The sequence below is a fragment of the Botryllus schlosseri genome, chromosome 7, assembly GCF_051294905.1.
Source record: "Botryllus schlosseri isolate E-star chromosome 7, Bs_hap1, whole genome shotgun sequence".
Taxonomy (NCBI): domain Eukaryota; kingdom Metazoa; phylum Chordata; class Ascidiacea; order Stolidobranchia; family Styelidae; genus Botryllus; species Botryllus schlosseri.
In genome coordinates, this window is record NC_137242.1 from 25,294,818 (window position 1) to 25,319,362 (window position 24,545).

Here is a 24,545-nt window from a genome sequence, read left to right on the forward strand (position 1 = left end):
AGAGTAAAGGGCCACTTTTTCAACTTGGTAATCGCCGCCGGCAGCATCATGTCAATTTCAAGGAATAGGTTAGCTAAGGTTCTACGGTACAGCATCACTCGGGTACCAAATCGTTTCTACACACCCTTCCTACGGGCGGAAATGAGTGAAACACACCACTAATGATGCATCAGTACGGTGTTAGTGCGTTCTGCTTCACCCTAAGAAGTCAAAAAGTTAGTACACACAAGCAGAAACAACTTAGTACACACGCAGAATCAACTTGTCATGAAAATACATACCGCATAGGCTATTTATCGTGTATCATACAATACTCATTAGGATTGATTGTGAATGCTGCATGGCATCAACTGTATTTGTACTGCGTCTGCTTCACAAGTTGTGTAGGAGTATATTTACCAATAGTTTGAAAGAATAGTTTTGGCTACTGGTCATTCAACGACGTCTATCCCGATACTATTGATTCACTTTAGCTGCCAACTTTATTTGCGTGTTAATAGTCCAAATGACTAAACTGTACGGATGAAAAAAGCGAAAAGCCAAACTTTCTTTTATCAGTGACCCACTGTACTAAAGATAACGAACCTAAGGACAGATACGCAACTCCGTCTTCACTACTTGAAGAAATCAAGAAAAGTGCCTCTTTACACTGTCTTATGGCTACAGGAAGTGTGGTGTCCGAATGTCCGGTTTCAACGACTACTAAATATCGTTTCAATACCTTCCAATTTTTTCGTTCAATCGCAATCTTTTCGTGTATTCGAAAGGATGAAATATCAACATACTGATTATCATCAGTTTGCTCTCCGCGTGAATTGACGTAACCTATTGATTCAATAGGCATCATATTAATCACTCGCTTATATTTGAATCAGTTTTGTAATGAACTAGAACGATCTAACCCCGTGCTCGAATGAAAGATTCGATACTTTCTGTCTTGGCAATTGGAAAATATGTATCTTTTGAACGGATGGTAATTGGTGCTGAATGTAATGAATGGACCCTAACATTCCCCACCTCAACCCTAATAGTAATAATATCATATTATTAATCGTTGGGTTATATGTTTCATCTGAACAAGTCACACACAATGTACATGCGATAAGACAAAATGCGATGTAATGAGCAGATAGGAGGATGTCGAACGACACGCATGCAGTTGCGATCCTTTTAATCTAATTTCCACCTCGGTCTAGAGTGCCCGATGTCGCAGTTCTTTTCTATGTTGATCTTATCGAAGCCGTGCCCGATGTCGCAGTTCATTTCGATGTTGATCTTATTGAAGCCGCGGTCCTTTCTACTAGTTCTTTCCATTCCTTGTGAGTGCTTTCTTTCGTTGGACTTTTTTGTCTCCGTAAGAGCGGCAACGGCGAGGGAAGAGGAGCCCACATAAACCTCCGACGGGAATCGAACCGGGTCCGCCAGATTGGTGGGCGCTTATCGTTACGACTACGCTATCTCCCCCTCCCCCAACCCTAATATTACTATCCACCAATCCTAACACTAATGTCCCCTCCGCCAACCCTAATATCCCCCTTTCCCCCACCCTAATACCCCCCACCCCAACCCTAATATCCCTATCCACCAATCCTAACACTAATATCCCCTCCGCCAACCCTAATATCCCCATCCACCAATCCTAACACTAATATCCCCTCCGCCAACCCTAATATCCCCCTTTCCCCCACCCTAATACCCCCCATACCCCAACCCTAATATTACTATCCACCAATCCTAATACTAATATCCACCAATCCTAACACTAATATCCCCTCCGCCAACCCTAATATCCCCATCCACCAATCCTAACACTAATATCGCCTCCGACAACCCTAATATCCCCCTTTCCCCCACCCTAAGACCCCCCACCCCAACCCTAACATTCGTCTTTCGAAAGGCACAAAAAAAATATATTTTGACGTTTATAATTTTTTTTTCGTGTTCATGGAAAACATTCATCGGTGATCATGGTGAACACTTTTCGATGTCTGACTGCCATCGAAGAAGTGCCCATAATTCTACTATAGAGATTGTAGGATGGAGCGACGACTCATTGTTCTCAGTTTAGATCCGTTACGCTTGACTTTGCGGAGTCAAATTCCGTTCGCGAAAGTCCGATTGTGCAATTTTACATGTTTCCTCAATCTCCAAGGGCGTCATGCATCAATGGCTCGTCACCTTACCGGCCGTATACGCAATTTCGGAAATACATGGACGAATTTGGCCGCCGAAAAAGGGTGGAAATATTCGAGGTAGACGTTTAAAATTTTGCATGTTACGAGGAAACATCAAAATGTTCTCACTAAAAAAATTTCACAACTGTCCTCAACTCAGAACAGTCCGTGGACAACTGGACATATTAGCATGCGACACAATAGCAAGCGACACTTAAGCATGCGACACTTGAGCATAGCTACTTTTGGTCATGGCGACTCGTGGGCATGTAGACACATCAGCACAGGGACATACTAACATGAGGACATATTAGCATGGGGACACATGAGTATAGGGACACACGAGCATGGATACACGTGAGCATAGGGACACATCAACATGGTGACAATTTAGTAAGTGCCACTTGAGCAGGGTGACACATGAGCATGCGATACATGAGCCTTGACGACACATGAGCATGGGTACACAAGAGCATGAGCACACATGCGCAAGGGCTGTTCAAAAATAACTTTTTTTTTCCCGATTCAAGCCGGTCACCTCTTAAATCATCAGGTTACCCTAAAAAACGCTGCACACCAAATTTGGTTCAATTCTAACAAGTATAGGGCTCCGCGGATCCAATTGAATTTTTTAATTTAAACAGGAAATTTAAAAAAAAAAAATTTCCAAATTTTTCTGCCAACCCCATGAAATTGTTGAGCTGTCTTCAAAGACGTTGCAAAACAAATTTGAGTCAATTCCGACCAGTAGAAGCGGAGTTATGTGAGTTTTTCGTTGATAAATCGCGGATTATCCACCAATCAAGGATAATCCGAGAAATATCAACGAAAAACTCCAATAACTCCGCTTCTACTAGTTGGAATTGAGTCAAATTTGTTTTGCATGGTATCTGAAGACAAGCTCAACAATTTCATGGGGTTGACAGAAAAATTTGAAAATTTTTTTTTTTCAATTTTCCTGTTTAAATTAAAAAATTCAATTGGATCTGCGGAGCCCTATACTTGTTAGAATTGAACCAAATTTGGTGTGCAGCGTTTTTTAGGGTAACCTGACGATTTAAGAGGTGAACGGCTTGAATCGAAAAAAAAAAAGTTATTTTTGAACAGCCCTAAATTGCGCATATGGACACATGGGCATGGCAACACAACAGCAAAGGTGCACACTGCACATGAGCATGGGTTCACACACGCATGCGACATTTGATCATGCGACACGTCTACATGCAGACACTTGAGCATGCGACACGTTGATATGCAGACATTTGAGCATGCGACATTTGAGCATGTGACACTTGCGCATGCGACATTTGAGCATGCGACACTTGCGCATGCGACACTTGAGCATCTTACATTTAAGTGTGCGATTTTTGAGCATGCGACACTTGAGCATGTGACCATATAGATTTGTCTGAAAAGCTCCAAATGTCACGGTAAAGCGATAAAGGTTGTCATTGCTCCACATATATTGGAATCGTTTACACGTATCAGACGAACTAAAAGAGTATATCCTTTTGTGAGACGAAAGCCATTGCAAATTCGCATTTCGACACGGGACCTGTTATTTTATTATAGTTTTACGTGACGTGGGTAGGTAGGGGGAACATTAGGTTTGGAGGTGGGTCAGGGTCCATGTTGGGGTTAAGGTTTCCCAATATTAGGGTTGGGGGGATGGATATTAGGGTTGGTTATGGTTAGGGTTAAGGTATCCCAATATTAGGGTTAGGGTTAGGATTAGGGTTAGGCTTTGCGTTTGGGTTACGGTATCCCAAGATTAGGGTTGGGGTGATGGGTATCAAAGTTGGGAGGGGGGATATTAGGGTTGGAGGAGGGAAGATATATCATTTTCGGATCGGTATAAATCAATGATTTTGACGCTAGTTAACTACACACTAATAAATGACAAATGCTCAAATGTCGCATGCTCAAGTGTCACATGCTCAAGTGTCACATGCTCAAGTGTCGCATGCGCAAATGTCGCATGCTCAAATGTCGCATGCTCAAGTGTCACATGCTCAACTGCCGCATGCGCAAATGTCGCATGCTCAAGTGTCACATGCTCAACTGTCACATGCGCAAATGTCGCGTGCTTAAGTGTCACATGCTCAAGTGTCGCATGCGCAAGTGTCCACATGCTCATTTGTCACCATGCTAATATGTCACCATGCATGCTCATATATCACCATGCACAAGTGTCAACATGCTGAAGTGTCCCAATGATTATGTGCCCCCATGTGTAACCATGTTGATTAGTCCCCATGCTAATGTGTAACCATGCTCAAGTGTCGCATGCTAATATGTTTCCATGCCCATGTGTCCCCTTGCTCATGTTTCACCATGCTGATATGTCCCCATGCGCATGTGTCCCCATGCTCATGTGTACCTATGCTCATGTGTTACCATGCTAATGTGTCCTCATGCTATAGCGTCGCATGCTTAGCCGTCGTTTTTCATTGTGTCGCATTCCCCGCAATGCCTTATTCAGCGATAATTTTTCCGCGGTCGACTATATGTTCGAATCCCGTAAACTCGTAGACAATGCTATAATTGATCAGGCTTTATGCGGTAATAATTGAGTGGCCGTTGACAGCCGATGATACCGGTACAGAACTGCCCAAACTATTTTCTGTGCATACGCAAACGATGAAAAAACGGATAGCCTACCCACGGAAAGCGAATGAAAAAGAGCAAAGAAAAAATTATCACTTCCGAAAGATCAATATCGTACACTGTTTCATCGGGCATTAGGCCGAGGTGGATGTTACATTGGAATATTGTACTTATTATTTGTTTTGACATCTTCCTTTCTGTTCACTAGGCTACATCGCATTGCCTTACATCCCGTTGTACATTTCGCGTCTTACGCAGATAAAAATAATAGAACCGCCCCTGCAATTATGGTCAACAACTGCGCTATCCCTGGATGTAGCTATGTGAATAATCCGCGTATCAATACGTCGCTGGAGACGTAAGCTAGCAGCTGTCTCAACTTCAACCGAATTAACAGCTAGAGCAATTTACAATAGAGCCGAGATCTGCGAGAATCATTTTGAGGAGTCTGATATCATTCAGCTGAAAACCAGAAAGCAACTCAAAATGGGAGCTCTGCCTAAGGTAAATTTATTGCCTGGAAGATGTAGCATATTCATAAAAATATGCGTGGTATCTCTCACTCAGATGAAGAAACCAATGCACCAAACGATTCCAATTGATATGTTTATTCATATAAAAAGAAAGGAAGATAGATTCGTTTTCCAAGAAGAGAGTTGCCAGTGACAGAGAGGCACAAACATATTCCAAATTTGGTTCAATCAGCTACGAATTTGAACAGCAAAATTTGGGGTATAGCAGGCCTAATGATTTGATATCACAAGTAGATATGCCATCAGTAACAATGTCACAGAACACAGCATTCAAGCGCCTGACAAGTGGAACAACAAGATTTAAATCCATTTCCTCAAGCCGTGGCCCAAACTTGGAAATAGAATAACGATTGTGGCAAGCAATCTTCAAAATGTCAATTACTCGGTCGATGTCAATTGCTCAGTTGGTGACGGTAGAGGGTAGATTATGCACTTTTCCATGCTTCTTGAGTTCCATCACGGTGGGGAATATGCCACATACGCCACAACTGATTCCACTTCACTCATCCATTCCTTCAAAGCATTGGGAAATTTCTCCTGGTCGATTGATTCCCAATCCTCCCACTATGATTATTCGGCCATAACTATCACGTTTAAGGTTATAAAGGAATCAAAACTTCTGTGCAAGCATAACATTCAGAACTTTATTTCCGTTGCGCTACTCAAATAATAATTACAATACCGGTTCGGTACAAGAAGATGGCTCACTGGTTCTAGATAATATCACAGCAATGTCCGCTAGCAGATATGATCGAAGGAGCTGGCAACAGCTAGCTAGCCTACACGATCAACAACATTGAATGCGGTAATAATGACTTCCATTTTCTCGACGGCAAGTTAAAATACATGGCAGATTCACGAGATTAAACGCAAGTCCTTCACGCAAGTATCCAAGATTAGCCTACACTTATACGACCATATTAAGACATCGAATTTGTATGACATTCCTTTATAACTATTCAACCTCCTATATGCCGACCCATTCCATCGACAAATATGCGTTATTATCAACAACTTCTCCAACTTTCACCATCTGAATTCCACACGGAATTGATAGTCGTACTCGTAACAATGGGTTGTTCGTCATTACTACTCAAAACGGAGCGTGAACGATCTAAAGCAGTGCTCTTCAACCTTTTTCGTCGTGGTACACCCTTTTAACACTTTCTCAAAACTCGTACACCCCTGACCGTATTTTTTGTTTGTAATATTTTATTCGGCATGTTCAACAAATGAAATATGCACAGTGAATAAATATAATCGCGACTTCGGTCACCTTGGTAATTATGCGAAGATAAATCCAGAACAAAACCCACCATTTGCGGTGGCGGGGAAATAAATTTTATTTAACACAGAATAAATGCGATAAATCACATACAAAAAATGCGATAATAAATAACATGGGCCAGAGAAGACATGGCCAGTTCGCCCGGGGACAGGGGGCACCGACAAACAAAGGCCTCCACCAAAAACACACAATATATGTGGCGGAGGCCGACATACAACACAAAAAACACAGGGGCGAACTGGCGAGGTCCGACTGCAGGCATTATCATAATAGTTGTGGTGGTGAAAATCCAAAATTAAAATTATTCATCATGAGGTGGGGGAACTCCTCCCCTTAGCATTTAGAACCGCACGAGGACTACAATCAAAACTAAAACCACACAGGGGTCCAATTATGTTAATTGGGGAGGAGTTCCGTGAAATAATCCAGTGTCCAGTTGCCTGCAGTCGAACCCCGTGATGGCTAGCGGGTTAAGCTAATAACCATTATACAAAACATAAAACAAATAAAGAACACGTGAAGGGGGGGGGTCAAGTCTTCTCGTGGTCCCGCACACTACACCAAGCCTTCCAGACACGATGAGAGCCGCGCTGAGAAGCGACCACGGCTCGCTCGGAGACCAGTCTGGACTCGAAGACCGAAACACCCATCGCACGTAAGGTGGTCAGGTTCCCGGGGTGGTAACTCCCCAGGGACCCGACCGCGAACGTATGCATCTCCACCACCTTGGCCGTGGCAACGCGGAGAGACTCACAGAGGTCCTTGTACTTTGAGTGTTTCAGTGCGACGGCAGCGTCCATACTGGCTACTCCATTCTCGAAGGGGCACACCACATCGATGACCAAGACCCGGCAACGATCCGCTAGGATGAGGTCGGGCCTCAGCCGCCTGTTGGCCAATGTGGCGTGCTCCTCGCAAACGCGGTCCACATCGAATCTGGAAAAAGAAGAAGAGCTTGGAATACAGTCCAGGAGCACCCCAAGTACCGAATTGTGCCTGTTCGTGATGCTATCCATCACTGGCAGGCAGTGGTTCAGTACGTGGGGCAGGGTCTCAGTATGCTGTCCGCACTTGCAGCAGACCACACTTGGCTCCACACGTTTTCTAAACCGACCCCGGATCGACCGGAGCGGCAGAAGATTCAGTCGAGCTTTAAGCATCCAGCTACGCTCGACTGCCGTCAGGACGTTGGAAGACCGGAGGAAGCGATTGGAGCTCCCGTACCGGCTGTGGCACTCCACAGTTTTGCCCTGGTCGGGAAGCTCCATCCACCGTGTCCTCCTTCAACCTTTTTCGTCGTGGTACACCCTTTTAACACTTTCTCAAAACTCGTACACCCCTGACCGTATAATACACCGATAAGGCAGAATGCCGCATTTTGATTACATATATACAATACGTCCGGATTCCAGCGGGGAGTCGCCATGGCGCATGGACGACAAATACTCATATGAAATTTGATACTGGGAACTTAACACCGCGGAGAGCCCTTGTGGTGTTCTGAGCCTTCACCTATTTCTTGAGATATGCAACGCGCAATTTTTCTTATTGTAGAAGCAAAACATCCCAGAATGCTTACAATATATAATATATGTACCAAAATCGCGAGTATAAATGTCAAGAAAAGACACTAGAACTACGTGTATAGTTGCACGGAGCGCGAAAATTTTGCCCCTTGAATGGATTTCATCGAAATTGTTGGTAGTTTCACGTATTATTGTCAAAAATTTATTCATTCTCAGCTCACGTAATCAGAATCAGATTAGCCCGTAGAGCTGATGGAGGGTGTCTTCGAAAATATTGGGTACAATATTAATGATGATGCATCTCCCGGTTCTTATTAATAATATAGTTGCATGTTGTTATTTCTTGGCCTCCCACCAGGATTGTTTGTATTGTTATAATTAATATTTTTATTACACATCAATGACAGTGGCGATACTCAACTGTTTAGAATTTGTGCGCCACGACAGTGTATTTCTTAAAGTTTAGTGTCTTTGCTTTGGGTAATGAGGACGACTTTCGCTTGCGCGCGCACTTCCATTCTTAATTCTCTCTCGCTAACGTGCGTCCACTTTCAGGACTCTGCTGCTGACTTTGGAGCTCGGCTCACTCTTCTTCTAGGCTTTTCAAGACGTTACGTTAACAGGGGGTTGGCGACGAGGAGCCTAGATAAACCTCCGACACATAGAAACATGGTAGAGCCGAGACTCGAACCAGCAACAATTGGTTGCATAATGACGGCCGCCAACACACGCTAATTTAAATATGTGTAGAAGGTCGCAAAATTGCCGTACGTCCGCAGGTTGAGGCCGTACGTCCGCAGGTTGAGCACCCTGGACTAGCCGAAATAAGGATGAACATTTGAGCAAGGCTGCAGCGTATAGGAAATGCTAAGTACGAATCAGGACTCGAGGTTACTGGACCACCATCTAACGCAGTGGTTCGCAAACTCGACCCCCTGGCTGCGCAAGCATGTATTCTGCGCTATTCATAAGCTGGCCGCAGGAAGCACAAATTCAAAATGTCCGAGCTGTAGCGATGGTTTCCTCGAGAATAATAAGACAGATATTGCAAGCTGAATATGAACACATGCTAACTCCACCCTACTCTACTCGAAAAGGAAGTAATAAGTCCATTACCAAAGGTTAAATGATTAGAAACATTTGCTTATGATATCACATTGTACGATATTACACATCCAGTCAATCTGTTTTGAAACATAAACTGGCGTATTTATTGTGATAGCTATAGTCATCGTATCATCGGTTCATCATAATGTGGATCTGATACACCCCTGTAGACCCTATCCGAGTGGTACACCCTTTACAAATTATGGTACACCGCGGGTTATACGAAACACCCGGTTGTGGAGCACTGCCATATCAGTGCGTCAACCTGTACTGACGCATAAACTGCCTTTGTGTTAGCTAGCCATCGGCTCATTTGTAATTCGGATCTGGTACACCCATGTACACCCCATCCGAGTGGTACACCCTTTGAAAATTCTGGTACACCCTAGGGTGTACGAAAACCCCGGTTGAAGAGCACTGATCTAAAGGGAGTTGAAAATTATTGCGCGCAGTGTAAATAGTGCAGTTTAATTATCATGAGTATTTCTGTGTGAATATGCACTAGTAATATTACAATAGCAAATAATAAAAGTATGACCTGCAATAATACCATAAATATCCATTTTAAAAATATAGTTACTGCAGAATCACGCCAACTAAAAATGTTGCGGATGAATATCAATGAGGCATTTAAATCAGTCGTCACTCAATCCTACAATCTCTATAGTTCTACAGCGAATTCCATCGCTGCCCTGATGCGCCATTTTCGTAGCCAACGAAGTCGGCAATCATAAACGAACCGGATGAGGTACCCGCAAATACTGTCCTTCTACATTCTTTGATAACGGCGGGCGCAAGGCGTATATTGTTTAATCTCTATGCCTATAACGGAAAATTTATTTGTGTTGTGAAGTCTGCTATTTCAGCTCAAAATTGTGGTTTCTATACCGGGTGGAAGTAGATAATTTTTTTAATCAGCAGTGTTTCGTCAGAGAGCAGTGGTTTTGGGCTGTTTTGGAGGCACCGAAACGTTCGCATCTCCCCCTATATACATATATATATACTTAGCTTAGGGTTACCATATTTTTGTGAAGCAAATTCCGGACACTGTTTAGCGCCCACTAGCGGATTCTAAAATGAGGTGTAGCACATTATCCGTCAATATGACGTCACACTAGCCAAGCATTGCCCATCGACTGTATAATACACAAGAATGGAGCGTAACATAGGTCAGGAATTGGGCCATCTGTAATGTGATCTCGGGTGATTGCTACTTGCTAGGGTCTGCAATAGATTTCTTCACGGGCCGGATGAAATCGTCTGGTGGGCTGTGTCAGGCCTGTCGGTATTGTGTTTGACAGCCCTGCTATACTGTTTGGTCGGTGTGGCTATCTGGTTATGTGTTTAATCGGGTCCTAAAGAACATTTTTCTGTCCCATCTGTCATATCCCATCCGCCCAAAAAAGTACTGATCTAGGGCCCACCATAGAGTAGTCGGTGTAACTTGTTGGGCCCTATATGCATTTGGTTGGTAAATATTATGTATGAATTCTATCAATAATATTTATTCTTCCATGTATTAGGCTGCTATAAAATGTACCAGCAGGTTTCGCCGGTGATTTCCAACTATTTATGGTTGCGACCTCATTTCCAACTTGAAAATGTTCCGTGGCAAAGCTCAATACTTGACAAGCTGATCACTATAAAAAATTCAGCTTGCCCAAACTTACTCGTGGCCTAGGAAGCTGATTACGTCCAACATCATCGCGATCCCTAGATACAGGCAAACGACCCCAAGATTTAGAGCCACTGTCTGTGACTGAAGCATCCAATCGGCCTTAACCAACTCTAGGAATACACCGTTAAATTATAATTGCAATTATAATCAAACTTATTTCAGTAAATGATGGTTATTTATATTTATTTTGATAGCATTTTTCGGCGAGGGTGGTGCTTGGTGCCCATACTAATATTAACTCGTGCGCGACGCGAAGGAGAATTTTGAATAGCATAAATCTGCTTGAAAATTGTATTGTTTATGTTGATTTATGAAAAACTTTTGAGCCTGCTTCAAGCCTTCAAAATTCCGGATATTTAGGCATATTTTAGAAATTCCTCCCGGACGCAGAATTTTCAGTGAAATTTCGGACGTATGGCAACCCTAATATAGCTATTCCCACTGCTCGTGTGCTCGTAGGCGGCTACTTGGTGGTATCAGTATCAGTTTATAAATATTTTCATCATTTCAAAACGCCACAAAACTGCGATACAAATGAAAAAGAGGGGTCGAAACGACTTGAAGTAGTCTTTGAAATCAGACACCTACCTTGGCTAGGCGAAGTAGTGAAGAGGCATGCGCACTGAATGAAAAGTAAAGCAGTGAATATAAGGCAAGCGACAAAATGAGGTGGCATGTTTCGGAAGGCTGCTGACTAGCGCGAAGAAATTGCTTGTATTTCGACTTGCTTGTAATTCGACATCCTTATATCTGTTGATTGCATCGCATTGTGTCATGTGTAGGCCCTATTATTGAGACATGAAGATGAACGCCACATCAACGGATGTGCAATCGTGCATGTGCATTAGGGTTGTTCAAAAATAACCTTTTTTTCGGATTCCAGCCATTCCCGATCAAATTGTCAGGTTAGCCTAAAAACGTTGCACACCAGATTTGGATCAATTCTAACACGTATAAGCCACCACAGACTAAGTTAAATTTTTTAATATTAGGGAAAATAAAAAAAAAATCAAATTTTTCTGTCAATCCCATGAAATTGTTGAGATGCAAAGCAAATTTGACTCAATTCCAACTAGTAGAAGCGGAGTTATTTGAGTTCTTCGTTGATAATTTTTGGATTATCCACCAATCAAGGATAATTTGAAATGTGTTTTTTAATACTCCCTAATAAATGTATTCCCTGAAAAGTATTCCCTAAAAAAGCCTAGGCTAGCGGAGTATTTTCATGTGATCTGTCGAATATACTATTCCTCTTACGAAGATATAAATTTGATTCCACTCATGGCCATGGAACCCCCACAATCAGCCTCAGCCCCGTAAACCAACGGTCGTGGGTTCGAGCCCGACGTTGGGCGTTATTTTACGTTGATGAACTGGTACCCACAGAACTTTTACTTCGTCGTTTTCTGTCACTGTCTGTCAATGACGATTCTCGAGTTAAGTATTCAGAAATCCCAAGATATTTGGTTAGCGATACTTCTAATACAGATCATCAGAGACATTTAGCCTTAATTACTGCAATAGATAGTACATTAATTTAAAGTCCGACCGGTTCGCCGAAGATATCGCGTGTAGCCTATATCAAACTTTGACAGTAGACCTAATAACTGTGTCGACAGAACCGACACAGCACTTCGTCAGCACCTTACTAAACTGACAGAATTAAAAAATAAGCCATATCGATAATTATGACTCGATGCGATACTATAGATCTCTGCTCTTCAACAGATGTGCACGGCCAGTGCACCCCAGTGTGCATTAAAATGTGCATGGGATGCACCAGTACAAAAGGGTGCACACAGCACACTCACAGGAATGCATGCACAAAGATGCAGCTATAGGGATAATCCCTGCGCGAAATCGTATCCAACAGATAATCAGACGGTTTGCATTCTCCCGGTTAATATAACTTTATAATCTACGCCCTTGTATGATGTCCAAGTCCACTTGAGTGTTACAACGATTGTTGCTATTGGAAACCGTTGTTTATACATGAAAATTGGCTAAACGAAGTCGGGAATCGGCTGTAACCATTGTAGAATAGGCCTACTCAATCATGCGGGAGTAGGGTAGCATATATCATATGAAAATGGAAATTCACTCGCTGTCATAAAAGAACCCATGGTGGGACTCGAACCCACAATCCTCGGCTTAGGAGGCCGATGCCTTATCCATTGGGCCACATGGGCGACCGCTAGCTCTCAACGGCATGCTCCAGATTTTACGTAGTAGCTTTTATTCATTCAATCCGTTCCAAAACCCAATTCGAATCGAATCATCATACAATTAAATCCACCGAAGCAGTTTTAGGGTCTGATGCGTAATTAGATCGAAATTTTCCATTTTGATCAACATTGGCGTGACCAATATCGGTGAATCATATACTACCAGGATATATACGCGCTTGTGAGGTCAATCGTATAACCGTGGCTAAATATTGTATCAGTGATTTCAGAGGTAAAATGGCCAACATACAAGAGGTGTTTCTATAAGGGCGGGGTTGATAGGGGTGACCAAAATTATTTGGTTTGTAGGTACATACATCTGTCTGAAAACAGAAGAACAATTAATGCAAATCAGAATTACAACATAAACAGTGATAGTCGTACAGCATTCCTCCAAACTCGGAAAATTAGATGTATATCATGCAGTATGCATCCATAATTAGGGCACGACACATCGTCCATGTTCCTGCGGCTCAAGCTATATTTGCTTCGTGTAACTATGGGTTATGTGCAATTGTACATATACACGCGACCTAACAAACCCAATAAGGTACTTCTTCATGGCACTTAGAGAGCAAAAGAGCAAAACATCACCGCGCAAACGAGAGAGTGCTGGAAGCGACAGAATATTTAGATTTGCAAGAGAGAGAGAGAGACATACAGAGTCATTCAGATTGCAAATAAAAATATTTCTGAAACAGAAATACAATGCACCTTTGATTGAAATTTTGTTCAGCCAGCGTTACGAGTGGAAGCTTCATCGCAGTAGCCGCGATTAATATACAGTCGAATCTGCTTAATTCAGACATTTGGAGAGAGATGATATTCTTTTTCGCCTGCACCATCGAGATGCTTTGACGACGGAGTTGCGATACGGCCGTGAGGTCATCTAGTCTGCGCCCTCGTTTTTTTCTCCTCCATGCTATCCATCCAGCGCCTAGCAGGGTAGCTGCGGATACCAATTTTCGAGTCTTTGGTATGACCCGGCCGACCCGGCCCACTCGACATAATCTGCAATGGATAACACTGTTCAGCACAATTTTTGTTGACAATTGATATGGACTAACTTTTGGGTGCTGAATTCAAAAGTGACTTCTGTTTTTCTTTTATTATTTTGTGTTTATTGTATAAAACGTTTCAAAAACCACAAGCAGCCGAAAGTAAAACAATAGACCAGTGGTTCCCAACCGGGGAAAGGGGGGGGGGGGAATTCCCCCCTTGGGGGAAATTTGCATTGTATCTGAAGATACACTGGGTTTAAAGATTTTTAGATTTTTATGGTATAGAACTGCTAAGTAGAAATTAGTTCTTTACAATTGTATGTTTCTTTGGCGGATTTATAGCTAGGTGTATTTTTAGATGCCTACCGTATATATTACACCCCCCTGATAAAGTGAGGCTCACGAGACGATTTCGTTGGGTCCGCGACAGCCTCTCGACCAAATTGCTTCTAAGCAGTAAAAACGTCAAGGCGAATTCAGCACAAGGCCGCTAGTGAAATTGTTTAACTTTTTAAGCCAACATATGAGCTAACGTGATAAACATATCAAATTCATCGATTCAACTCAAGTCTTTAGCAAGCGGACTTGGTGATTTATTTTTCGTCAGCGGCTACCCGACCGGTCCAAAACAGGTCAAATTTGACTGTACTTTACCAAAGTTTAGTGCGGTCCGCATTCGCTATTGTTCGTACATATCTGAATATGTTTGAATGTGTTTTGCCATTAATTGCTCAGTCTACAAATGGCTGCGCGTTAAAAAGCACATTGTTTTAGTCACAGGCAACTTTGTGGTAGGGGGGGGGGGATTTTAGCTCAAATATCGGCACAGGGGGGGCACGAGACGAAAAAGGTTGGGAACCACTGCAATAGACTTTAAATAAAAGTTTGCACCGCTTTATTCGGTGGATTTAAACTGATATTGCTTCTGCAAGACAAATAAAGTGCGAGTTTCAGGGTTCAAACTTACACTAATAACTCATAATTTTGTCAGCGTGGGTTGTCTCGCTTAATATACTGGAGCAATAGTCAGCTAACATCTGTGAGTTCTCCAATCTACTCTGTATCTTTACCTCAAACACCTTCAGATATCGTGGGGCACTTTCTCCTTACCAATAGCTGATTGTGCCAAGATTTTCCGGGAAATTATTTCGATATTTTAGCTGTTTCTTGTTTTGTTTGGTAACACACTTCGCGAAGTCGCATGCTGACCGAAATTCCAGAAGTCGTAGAGAGATAACTGCCAGCGCTGAAATGCCTATTTTTTTTATAAACGATGCGTATTTTATTTTTGGGGCGACATGGGTACCCAATTACCCATATTAAAAAGCAGACGATTAGTTACACTATCGCGTTAAAACATCTTGAAGTTGTACGAAATCTCCCACTCAGGGATATCTAGTTTCTAGATATCCCTGCTCCCACTAAATAGACTCTATAATTTGTTGATTTGCGAAAAAAATTTGGGCCGCCCTCTAATTGGGAGGTTTGGGGTACGGCCCTGAACTTGAGGTATTTAAGTCCTCTCCTAGTGATCGCTCCAAATATCATTTTTCATTTCGACAACACTTACATCTCAGTAGTAGCACCAATGCCACAATGCCGACTTCTGTAGTGGTTCTCAACCACCGGTCCGCGACGACTTTCCTGCCAGTGTTGGAATGACTCGAGTCATGACTCGAGTCAGACTCGAGTCACCTTTTTCGTATGACTTGACTTGACTCGAGTCACTTTGCTAAAATGACTTGACTTGACTCGGCGTATCAGAAATGTGGATTGACTCGTGACTCGGAGAAAAATTCACGAGTCAATTTCAAGTCATCAAGTAATTAGTGTCGATAAAAATCAATGTATCTTGCATATGTTCGGATTGTTCGCGCAACGCTGGTGTAACCCGTGAGAGCTACCAATCATTCAATGATCGTGCGTTTTACTGAGCCTCCATTGTTCTCTCACAAATATATTGATCGCAAACGCAGTGATCGAAGCTTAAAGCCTATAGTAAACTATAGTATAGTAAGGTAATTTAATAGCAAAATGTCTATTTCTGTTCTGCGTTCTTAACTTGACAAAACCTCTTGTTTTGTTGAAATTGAATTCGAAATACATAGTCCTCAACCATTGGCGCAGGGTCGTATTGTATCATATCTGTGGTGATTATTGTCTCTTCGTGATCTCACCAATTGTGTTGATTACCCGCATTTGTGTTGATTACCCGCATCTTACCTTACCTATATATATAGAGTGTTTTATGTACCGCGTTTAGTTGCTTGAGTCTTCATTTAGTTAATAAAAATTGTACTGAAAACGTACTACGACCTCAACGCAAGTTTGGTTTTTATTAACTAAATGAAGACTCAAGCAACTAAACGCGGTACATAAAACACTCTATATATATATAGGTAAGGTAAGATGCGGGTAATCAACACAAATGCGGGTAATCAACACAATTGGTGAGATCACGAAGAGACAATAATCACCACAATATCAATATGCAAAAGGTAATGTATTGCATCTTATCAATTCGTTTCTCTATTTTGGCTGGTGACTATAAACTGAGGCTGTGCAATTACTTACGTAGTTTATTAGTTCTACTTGTATCTGAGCGATACAGCGCCTTACTTGGGTTTATATTTAACTCTATATTCGTTTATCGGTTCAAAATCAATGACCACTCAATCTGTATTTCAGACAGCTAGCAAAATACAATGACGTAATCACGCCTCATACCTCGAAAAGGCAATTTGACTTGAATTGTGACTTGACTCGTGACTTGACTTGACTTGACTCGACTTGACTCGAGTCACCTCCAAAAATCGACTGACTTGACTTGACTCGAGTCACCTTCGAAAATCAATTGACTTGACTTGACTCGAGTCAAAATGTGCAATGACTCGAAATGACTCGTGACTCGAAGGTAGTGACTTGATCCCAACACTGTTTCCTGCTGGTTCGCCAGGTATATTACAATTTTATACCGTAATTTAAAGATGTAATATGTTGCAGGCTCGTCCATTGATTAAATAAATATAACATCAAATTTTAAACTGAGTCAGAACTTTGTGGGGTGACATTAGGTCTGTAAACAAAAACATGTTCGATTTGACTTGAAGTCCAAGACGTTCTACACTGGGTAGAATGAATGTACTCACGAGTCACAAGTACTGGCGAAAACATTCATTTCGCCGTGGGGTCTGGGGGAGAGACCCCAGAAGTTTGGCGTATCATCATGTGGGGGCCCAAGACCAACGTTTTTTTAGGGGGGGGGGGCTGACGAAGTGTTTTTCCTACCACGATTTTTACGATGGCCGGTATATCTGTTGTCAGGTGTGTTTGTGCGGCGCATTCAGGGATATCTATACCTAGATATCCCTGGGCGCATTGCATTCGTAGTAGCCTACGTTTGGTGGTAGTGGGCAATGTGGCGAGGTGCTTTGGTTCGACTCCGAAACGCATCTTCTCTCGGTTAAACCCACAATTTTTGGCGCGAAAGACTGTAAACTATACTCTCAGCGAGAGTACGTTTATCTGGCCAATGCAATTATACCTAGGTCGTAGACTCACTACCGCAAAATCACATGGATGCCATCATGAACTTAAATAATTACGATCAAACCCCTCTAAATGTCACTCACTAGCACCATATACCTGAAAAAACGGCTGCATACTTGGATTGATTTCAATTTTTGAAAGTCCACCGGTCCGCCAAATATTTGAAATTTTACCGGTCCGCGAGGTGAAGAAAGGTTGAGAACCACTGGACTACTGCTCATACTCATATTTGACCAGTGTGAAAGACTAATTCGACCACTCCTTATACGAACTCGAGCTGTGTTTCAAAAAGCCGCACCACTCCGCGCATATATTCGTTCTCCCACAACCAAGCACCACAAATCGTTTTCCAAATCGACAAATTTAAATTCACAGTGTATAAACTTAAAACGAAACGATTCCAAAACATAACAGTACATAACATCACATGGGCATGGAAGATTACTAAAATGCAATCCCAACTTGAATGGTCCCATGAAAAATACAGTTATTTACACTACCAGTTCTAGACATCCCTGATTTAAGGGAATACCATGTCAAGACTTTTGCACAACCAACAAGGCGTGGTGTGCTGCTGAACAGGCCGAGCAGTTATGAGAACATAATGGCTCTGAGAACTCTTGCATAATGGTGTTTGCTGTTTAATTTAAGACCTTTTTAAAAAAAGTAAGGCCATGATGGGTCAGAAGAGTGATGAATGATACTACATAATCAGAGAGAAAAGCACATGACAGGATTGGGGGGAAACGACGTATTTGTCACGGCCTTTAGGCATCTATTGCTGTACAAAAAATCCATGACAGAAAAATGCAGCAACCGTTAGTTGCTATTCTTATTTATAAATGCGGAATAGACATGCAATGTTACCACAAACTGTGCAGTGTGCAAACACTATATCAGCCAAAAATATTTGAAAAATATACCATTGAAAGAAAATGTGACGTTACAAAAATATCAAGAAGACCCAACAAGTTTGTAACATGACCTGCAGAATTACTGGGAGTTATGCTCAGGTGTGCTGGATCTTTTTCTGCTACGAATATTATCATATCACACAACAAATCAAGGACAGGTAAGAAAGGCAAATCTTCCCTCGTTTCTGTCAAGCCAAACCACATTGACTAAAAAGCGTCACATACATTCAACCAAACAATTCATAATTAAGCAAACTTGAACTCATCTTAGAACCAGCGTCTTCAGGCTGTGAATGCATGAACTTTTTAGTAGATTCAATATCGAAAATAACACAGCAGCGGCAATTACCAGAAAAATGGTTGTAAATATCCACTAGGGCACCATTCAACAAGTGACGCCAGAGCTTTAAATAAAAAAATAGTGGTTCTCATTTGTCACAATCAATCTATGATTAACTTCAGAACGATGCAATACGGTCAGTTTGACAGTGGATACAAAGTTACGGTATGTACGTTTTTTTTTCAAAGTCTGGCACAATTCATCATTCAATCATTGAATACACATACATACAATTGAATAACATATTCATATTGAAATAAACCCAAATATCCATGTCTGACACTCGTCAGGGGTAATCTTCAGCAACCAGTAGAGAATTTGAAAGAACATTGTACATCAACAATGACCATATCACCGAATTGATATACAATGTTCATTCCTATTCTCTACTAATTGCTGACGATTACCCCTGATGAGCCAGCCGAAAATATTCAGGTTTAATTCAATATGAATATATTATTCAATTGTATACCGTATTAAAGTTCTGAACCTCAAAGAAGCTCTTCAAATATTCATATATAATTCATCACAACGTTTTGGCACATAATTCAAAATGCCATTGAAGCTCAATGGCAGGGCAAGACATTACCGTGCATCAGTAAAAATGCATGCATTTCAAAACTATAAGAAGCCTACAGGTGCGTAGCAAATACAAAACTCTTGTCGATGTCCGCTCTGTATTGAATGATTTGTCAGCGTCTAATCTCAGACAACAGTGACAAGATATGCAGTAACAGTGGCATGTAACAAAACCTGAGAATTTAATTCGCATGGTCTCCGCAAGAATGTGCCATCATAGAAACAGACTGTTTTCCTTCAAGTAGAGCAGCCAGTCTTTTATTGGCAATTTTCAATTGATCCACTTCATTTTCCAAACTCAAAATCTTACGAAATTGATCATCGATGACTCGATCTTTTGATTCTTCGAAAAATTCATTTTTTAGCAAATCGCCAGAACTGGGTCGCAGTTTCGGGTTGTGATCGAGCAGCGACGTAATCAGCCTTCCCAGCTCTGGATATTTTTTGATGAAATCATCGGGGATGTGATGGTTGCGTAGTAACTTAATCTGTCTGGCTCTTTCCATCCCGGTGTTGAACGGTGTCCATAATTCATAAATTACGATACCAAAGCTGTACATATCGACTTTTGCATCATACACATCAACGACAAGCTGTTCAGGAGCGGCATACGTGGTTGTACCTACCCCGGACGTATGACTACCAATCCTACGCAGACGTACAGGCGCCGTGTTTTCATCGACAGCATCATAGGAACCCTCAAAATTTGTTTTCGCCAATCCGAAATCACCCACCAATATATGCGGATTGTCCTCCTCATTAAGAAATATATTAGCTGGCTTTATGTCTCTATGGATCAAATTTTTCGAGTGTATAAATTGTAGTGCGGAAGCTATTTGCTTCATGATACGAAACGATGGGGTGTCATGGAAGTATCTTTTGCCGTTGGATATACTCCTGTTGCGTACGGAAAGCCAATGTTTGAGAGACATTTGACACAGTTGCATCTGCATATATAACACCAACTTATTTGGATTGCTAATTGGCTTTTTGAACTTCAACAATTCTCCAGAGGTCGACAGCACACTGATTTCATCCGTATTTTGAAAATCTCGATCCGCCATCGAGCCGAAGGACTGGTTTCTCGGCTTTCTGAACAAATCTTTGAGCCTCGGCGTATCAGCTGTGCGAGTGTATATGAAACTTTTGACTTTGTGAAGTTGCAAGTCTCTTTTGACACCTTCCGTCATAATGACCTCTTTAGGAGGTGAATGTGGCGTTTTTTTAAAGAAATCAACCGGACTTGAGTCTTCAAAGCTGAACTCATCGTCAGATTCCGCAGATGATATAGTGAATTGGATTCGACCTGAATCTTTAGCACCGGTTGCATCCGAGGCACCCGTTGCTTCCGAAGCACTGCTCTGGTTCCAAAATTTTGATACGCCAGGCACAGCCGGGATTTTATTAACGACTGCATTGCGTCCATTATCCAAGAATGTAAAGCTTCCGAATTTTCCTGAAGACACATCGTCAAAAGAGCGGAATTCATCTTCAGGTTCTGACGATTCGAGTAAAAAGGAGTCGGCATGAGGTAACGCTTGTCTTGACGTAAAAGGAATCACTTCATCACTGTCTAGACTTGATTCTACTTCAAGATTTGTATTCGATTTGGGAGATTCCGTCTCATGTTCGATCCACGCTGAATGGTATTGCACTACGTTCTTATGCCTCAAACTAGCGAGAACCTTCACCTCCCTTAAAAGCGCATCGTTTCTCTCGTCAAGTAGTGAATTTCGCAGGGTAACTTTTTTAACAGCGTACTCTTGTCCATCTATTTTACTTTCAGCTCTGTACACATTTCCATACCCGCCACTACCGAGTTTTCCTTTTTCGATAAATTCGTGTCGGTAACGTGACATTTCAAAATTGAAGACTTTATCGCGGTCGACCACGATTGGTTTAAACTTCGAAGTTTCGCCTTTTGCATCTAACATGGCGGGCAACCGTGTTGGATCTATATTTAACGATGACAGTGACGACTGTATGATATTATAAAGGGCGTTTCGATACTGCGTTTGTACTGATGTGAATTCTTCCAAATACGCAGCAGGCGATATAATGTTCCACTTTGCCAACTGCTCACACAGAGCGTAATACAGTTTTTTAGATTTTGCTTCATCAGTTTCGTATAACGAACACAACTGTTCCAGTAAAGACCCAATCAAAAACGATTGCTGGATCACAGGCACCTTTTTATCAACTTTCTTCACAGCAAGCAAAGCCCTTGTCAATGATGACATGCTGTCATCTAGTCCTGGGTTGGGTTGAGATGTCTTTTTGACTTGCTCAGGCCGAAGGAGTGATAAGGAATTCGGGAATACTGAAGACATCGTGCGTCGTAACATCTGGCATTCATCGGTGCTACCAATGCATTTGCGGTAACGTTGAGATCGATTTTGGTGTGATTTATAGAAATACTCTTGATATCAGCAACAGTATTGTACACTTGATAGAATCTGAAAAATAGTGAATGAAAAACTTATGGATTGCATGAAGACTAGTGTTAAATGTAAACTACTGGATTTCAAAATTTGCAACTGGAAGTATATATAGAACTAACAATCATAAAAAAATTGCAACTGAAACATAACTAGCTGGATCCAATTCCATAGCAACTTAATAATATTTATTTCATCTGGATCGGATCGGTTTTTAGAAACTGCCAGTTGTGGCCTGGTAAAGTTGGACATGGCCGAGGACTACTCACTACTGCATGTCCTCATTCAAGTCGAAATACAGGCTATTTCTTCTAAATCAATATTAGCCAGTCTTCAGGATTACCGGACGACGACCTAACATCGACCTCGCCCTCCGCCACATGCCACCTCATTTTGTCGCTTGCGTCTTATATTCTCTGCATTACTTTTTATTCAGTGTGCATGCCTCTTATTTACTTTGCCTAGGCTAAGGTGGGTGTCTGATCTTAATGGCTACTCCATGTTGTTTCGACACCTTCCTATCTTTTCATTGTATCGCAGTCTTGTGATGTTTTGAAACGATGAAAATATTAATAAACCTGATTGATTGATTGATTGATTGCTCAGTTACATGCACGATATCATATCCTCCAGGTCTAGACCACTTATGTAAAGCACATCAATAGCACCCTTGGTTAAATGCATTTCTCAAGAAAGAACAAGAACAACAGTCCTGTCAAAATACGCTAGCTCCATTGCAAAAACACTCGGATCTTGGCAACACCGCAACACCGCCACTGGGACACGGCGCCAGGCGGAACGTTTATTTCCACGCCTCTACGTCAACTTTTCTAGAAAATGACGTCATGTCCGATATGACGTCATATAAAAACCGTCCCGAAGTTCGAGCCCGCTATATCTCAAGCACTATACTATACAAGAATACAACGCAACGACACTGATAAATCAAGCTACGGTGTTTCAAAGCGTCCGCAGTCAACACTCAGCAACAAGTGGACTTCAAAGTAAACACTCGCCGAAAGGTGACATCGGCATTCGGCAAATGAATATTTGCAGATTGTTTACATTCGATACTGCAGTGCTAATCTCGATCCGGATTTCGACAACAGAACATAACTTGGTATGATATGTCCTGACTGCATAAGTTGGAAAATACTGAAATAATATAAGCGCATTGACCTAGGTTTCTTTTTCGAGATAGCTGTGGAGAAGAAACTACTCGGAACGGGAATACCTGATGCAGTTTGCAAATCTGGGGCCGGACAATGTCCGGATCATTCCGCGCAGTCATACTATAGATTACTAACCTACTAACCTCCGTAGGTTAGTAATCTATAGTCATACTGGAGGGCCCTACCTTTTTATATAAACTTCCGAATACATAGTATAAACTGAAGTCCCGTATTCATTACGGAGAGAATCGTATCTCCGTATCGTCCAACGTGATCAACGGAACTTGACCGCAAGGTGGCGCACATAGACCATTGTTCAGGGCTGACCTTTGCAAAGTGCGGCCAGCGGGCCAAATGCGGCCCGCGAGAGGATGCTTGGAATTCAAAACATAAAACTTGGTTGATGCGTGGACTAAAACCACGCAAACCGAAAGCTGAAATTAAAAGAAGGTTTAGAGCACTAAATATTTGTATACTGGAGTCAGAGGTAAACTTCTCAGTTTGTGCCGACCATGTCGCAGAGATTCAGAATTTTATTTAAAGTAGGTCATATGACAAAAACACGAAGACAAGACGAATTTCAGAAAAGCTGCAGGCTTCGCTCAATATCATTGCTATTTAAGCTACACACTAGGGCTGTTCGAAAATAACTTCTTTTTCTGGATTCCAGCCATTCAGTGATTAAATTGTCAGGTTACCCTAAAAAAACTCTGCATACCAAATTTGGTTCAATTCTAACAAGTATAGGGCTCCGCGGGTTCAATTGAAATTTTTAATTTATACAGAAAAATTGAAAAATATTTTTTTTTTTAATTTTTTTGTCAACCTCATTAAATTGTTGAGCGGTCTTCAGAGACGATGCACAAAAAATTTGACTCGATTCGGACTAGTAGAAGTGGAGTTATTGGAGTTTTTCGTTGATAATCGTCGGATTATCCACCAATCAAGGATAATCCGATAATTATCAACAAAAAATTCAAATAACTCCGCTTCTACTAGTCCGAATTGCATCGTCTCTGAAGACAGCTCAACAATTTCATGAGGTTGACAGAAAATTTTGAAATTTTTTTTTTAATAATTTTCCTGTATAAATTAAATTTTTTTATTGGACCTGCGGAGCCTTATACATGTTAGAATTGAACCAAATTTGGTGTGCAGAGTTTTATGTTATTAACACAGCTGTTACGGTGATCGTTCACCCACACACATAATGTTAGGGGGATCAGAGGCCCTACCTCCGCGCGAAGTGCGAACATTTTGGTTAAATTTGGTCAATAATATTGTTTCTTGCACGCCCTGGTCTTGGTCAACCCATAGGGCGATCAACTGAACTCCTGGGGGAAGGGGCTTTGTTCCCCCGACCTCCCATGTCACGGTTACTCGAGTCGAAAGTCTCACTTCATTGTCATATAGG

General features: G+C 41.8%; 3 protein-coding genes and 1 non-coding gene across 4 annotated transcripts in view; 1 reads left to right on the forward strand and 3 right to left on the reverse strand.

Moving 5' to 3' along the window:
- The window catches only part of LOC145442888 (ribosome maturation protein SBDS-like), a 397,416-nt gene that overhangs the window by 221,773 nt on the left and 151,098 nt on the right, over positions 1–24,545 (forward strand). The gene's annotated exons all lie outside the window — the stretch shown is intronic.
- LOC145443514 (uncharacterized) lies at positions 7,133–7,870 on the reverse strand. Its single transcript, XM_080321472.1, has one exon. It carries the CDS (start codon positions 7,868–7,870, stop codon positions 7,133–7,135), a length of 738 nt encoding a protein of 245 aa, XP_080177598.1.
- Trnar-ccu (transfer RNA arginine (anticodon CCU)) lies at positions 13,030–13,102 on the reverse strand. The gene has a single exon. It is a non-coding gene; the product is annotated as a tRNA-Arg (tRNA).
- Positions 17,969–22,890, reverse strand: LOC145443228 (eukaryotic translation initiation factor 2-alpha kinase 1-like). Its single transcript, XM_080321212.1, has one exon. It carries the CDS (start codon positions 21,864–21,866, stop codon positions 19,704–19,706), a length of 2,163 nt encoding a protein of 720 aa, XP_080177338.1. The 5' UTR covers positions 21,867–22,890; the 3' UTR covers positions 17,969–19,703.

What these genes read in the sequence shown, in the direction of transcription:
- LOC145443228 (XM_080321212.1), bottom strand. Translation starts at nt 21,866, where the DNA reads ATGTTACGACGCACGATGTCTTCAGTATTCCCGAATTCCTTATCACTC.
- LOC145443514 (XM_080321472.1), bottom strand. Translation starts at nt 7,870, where the DNA reads ATGGAGCTTCCCGACCAGGGCAAAACTGTGGAGTGCCACAGCCGGTAC.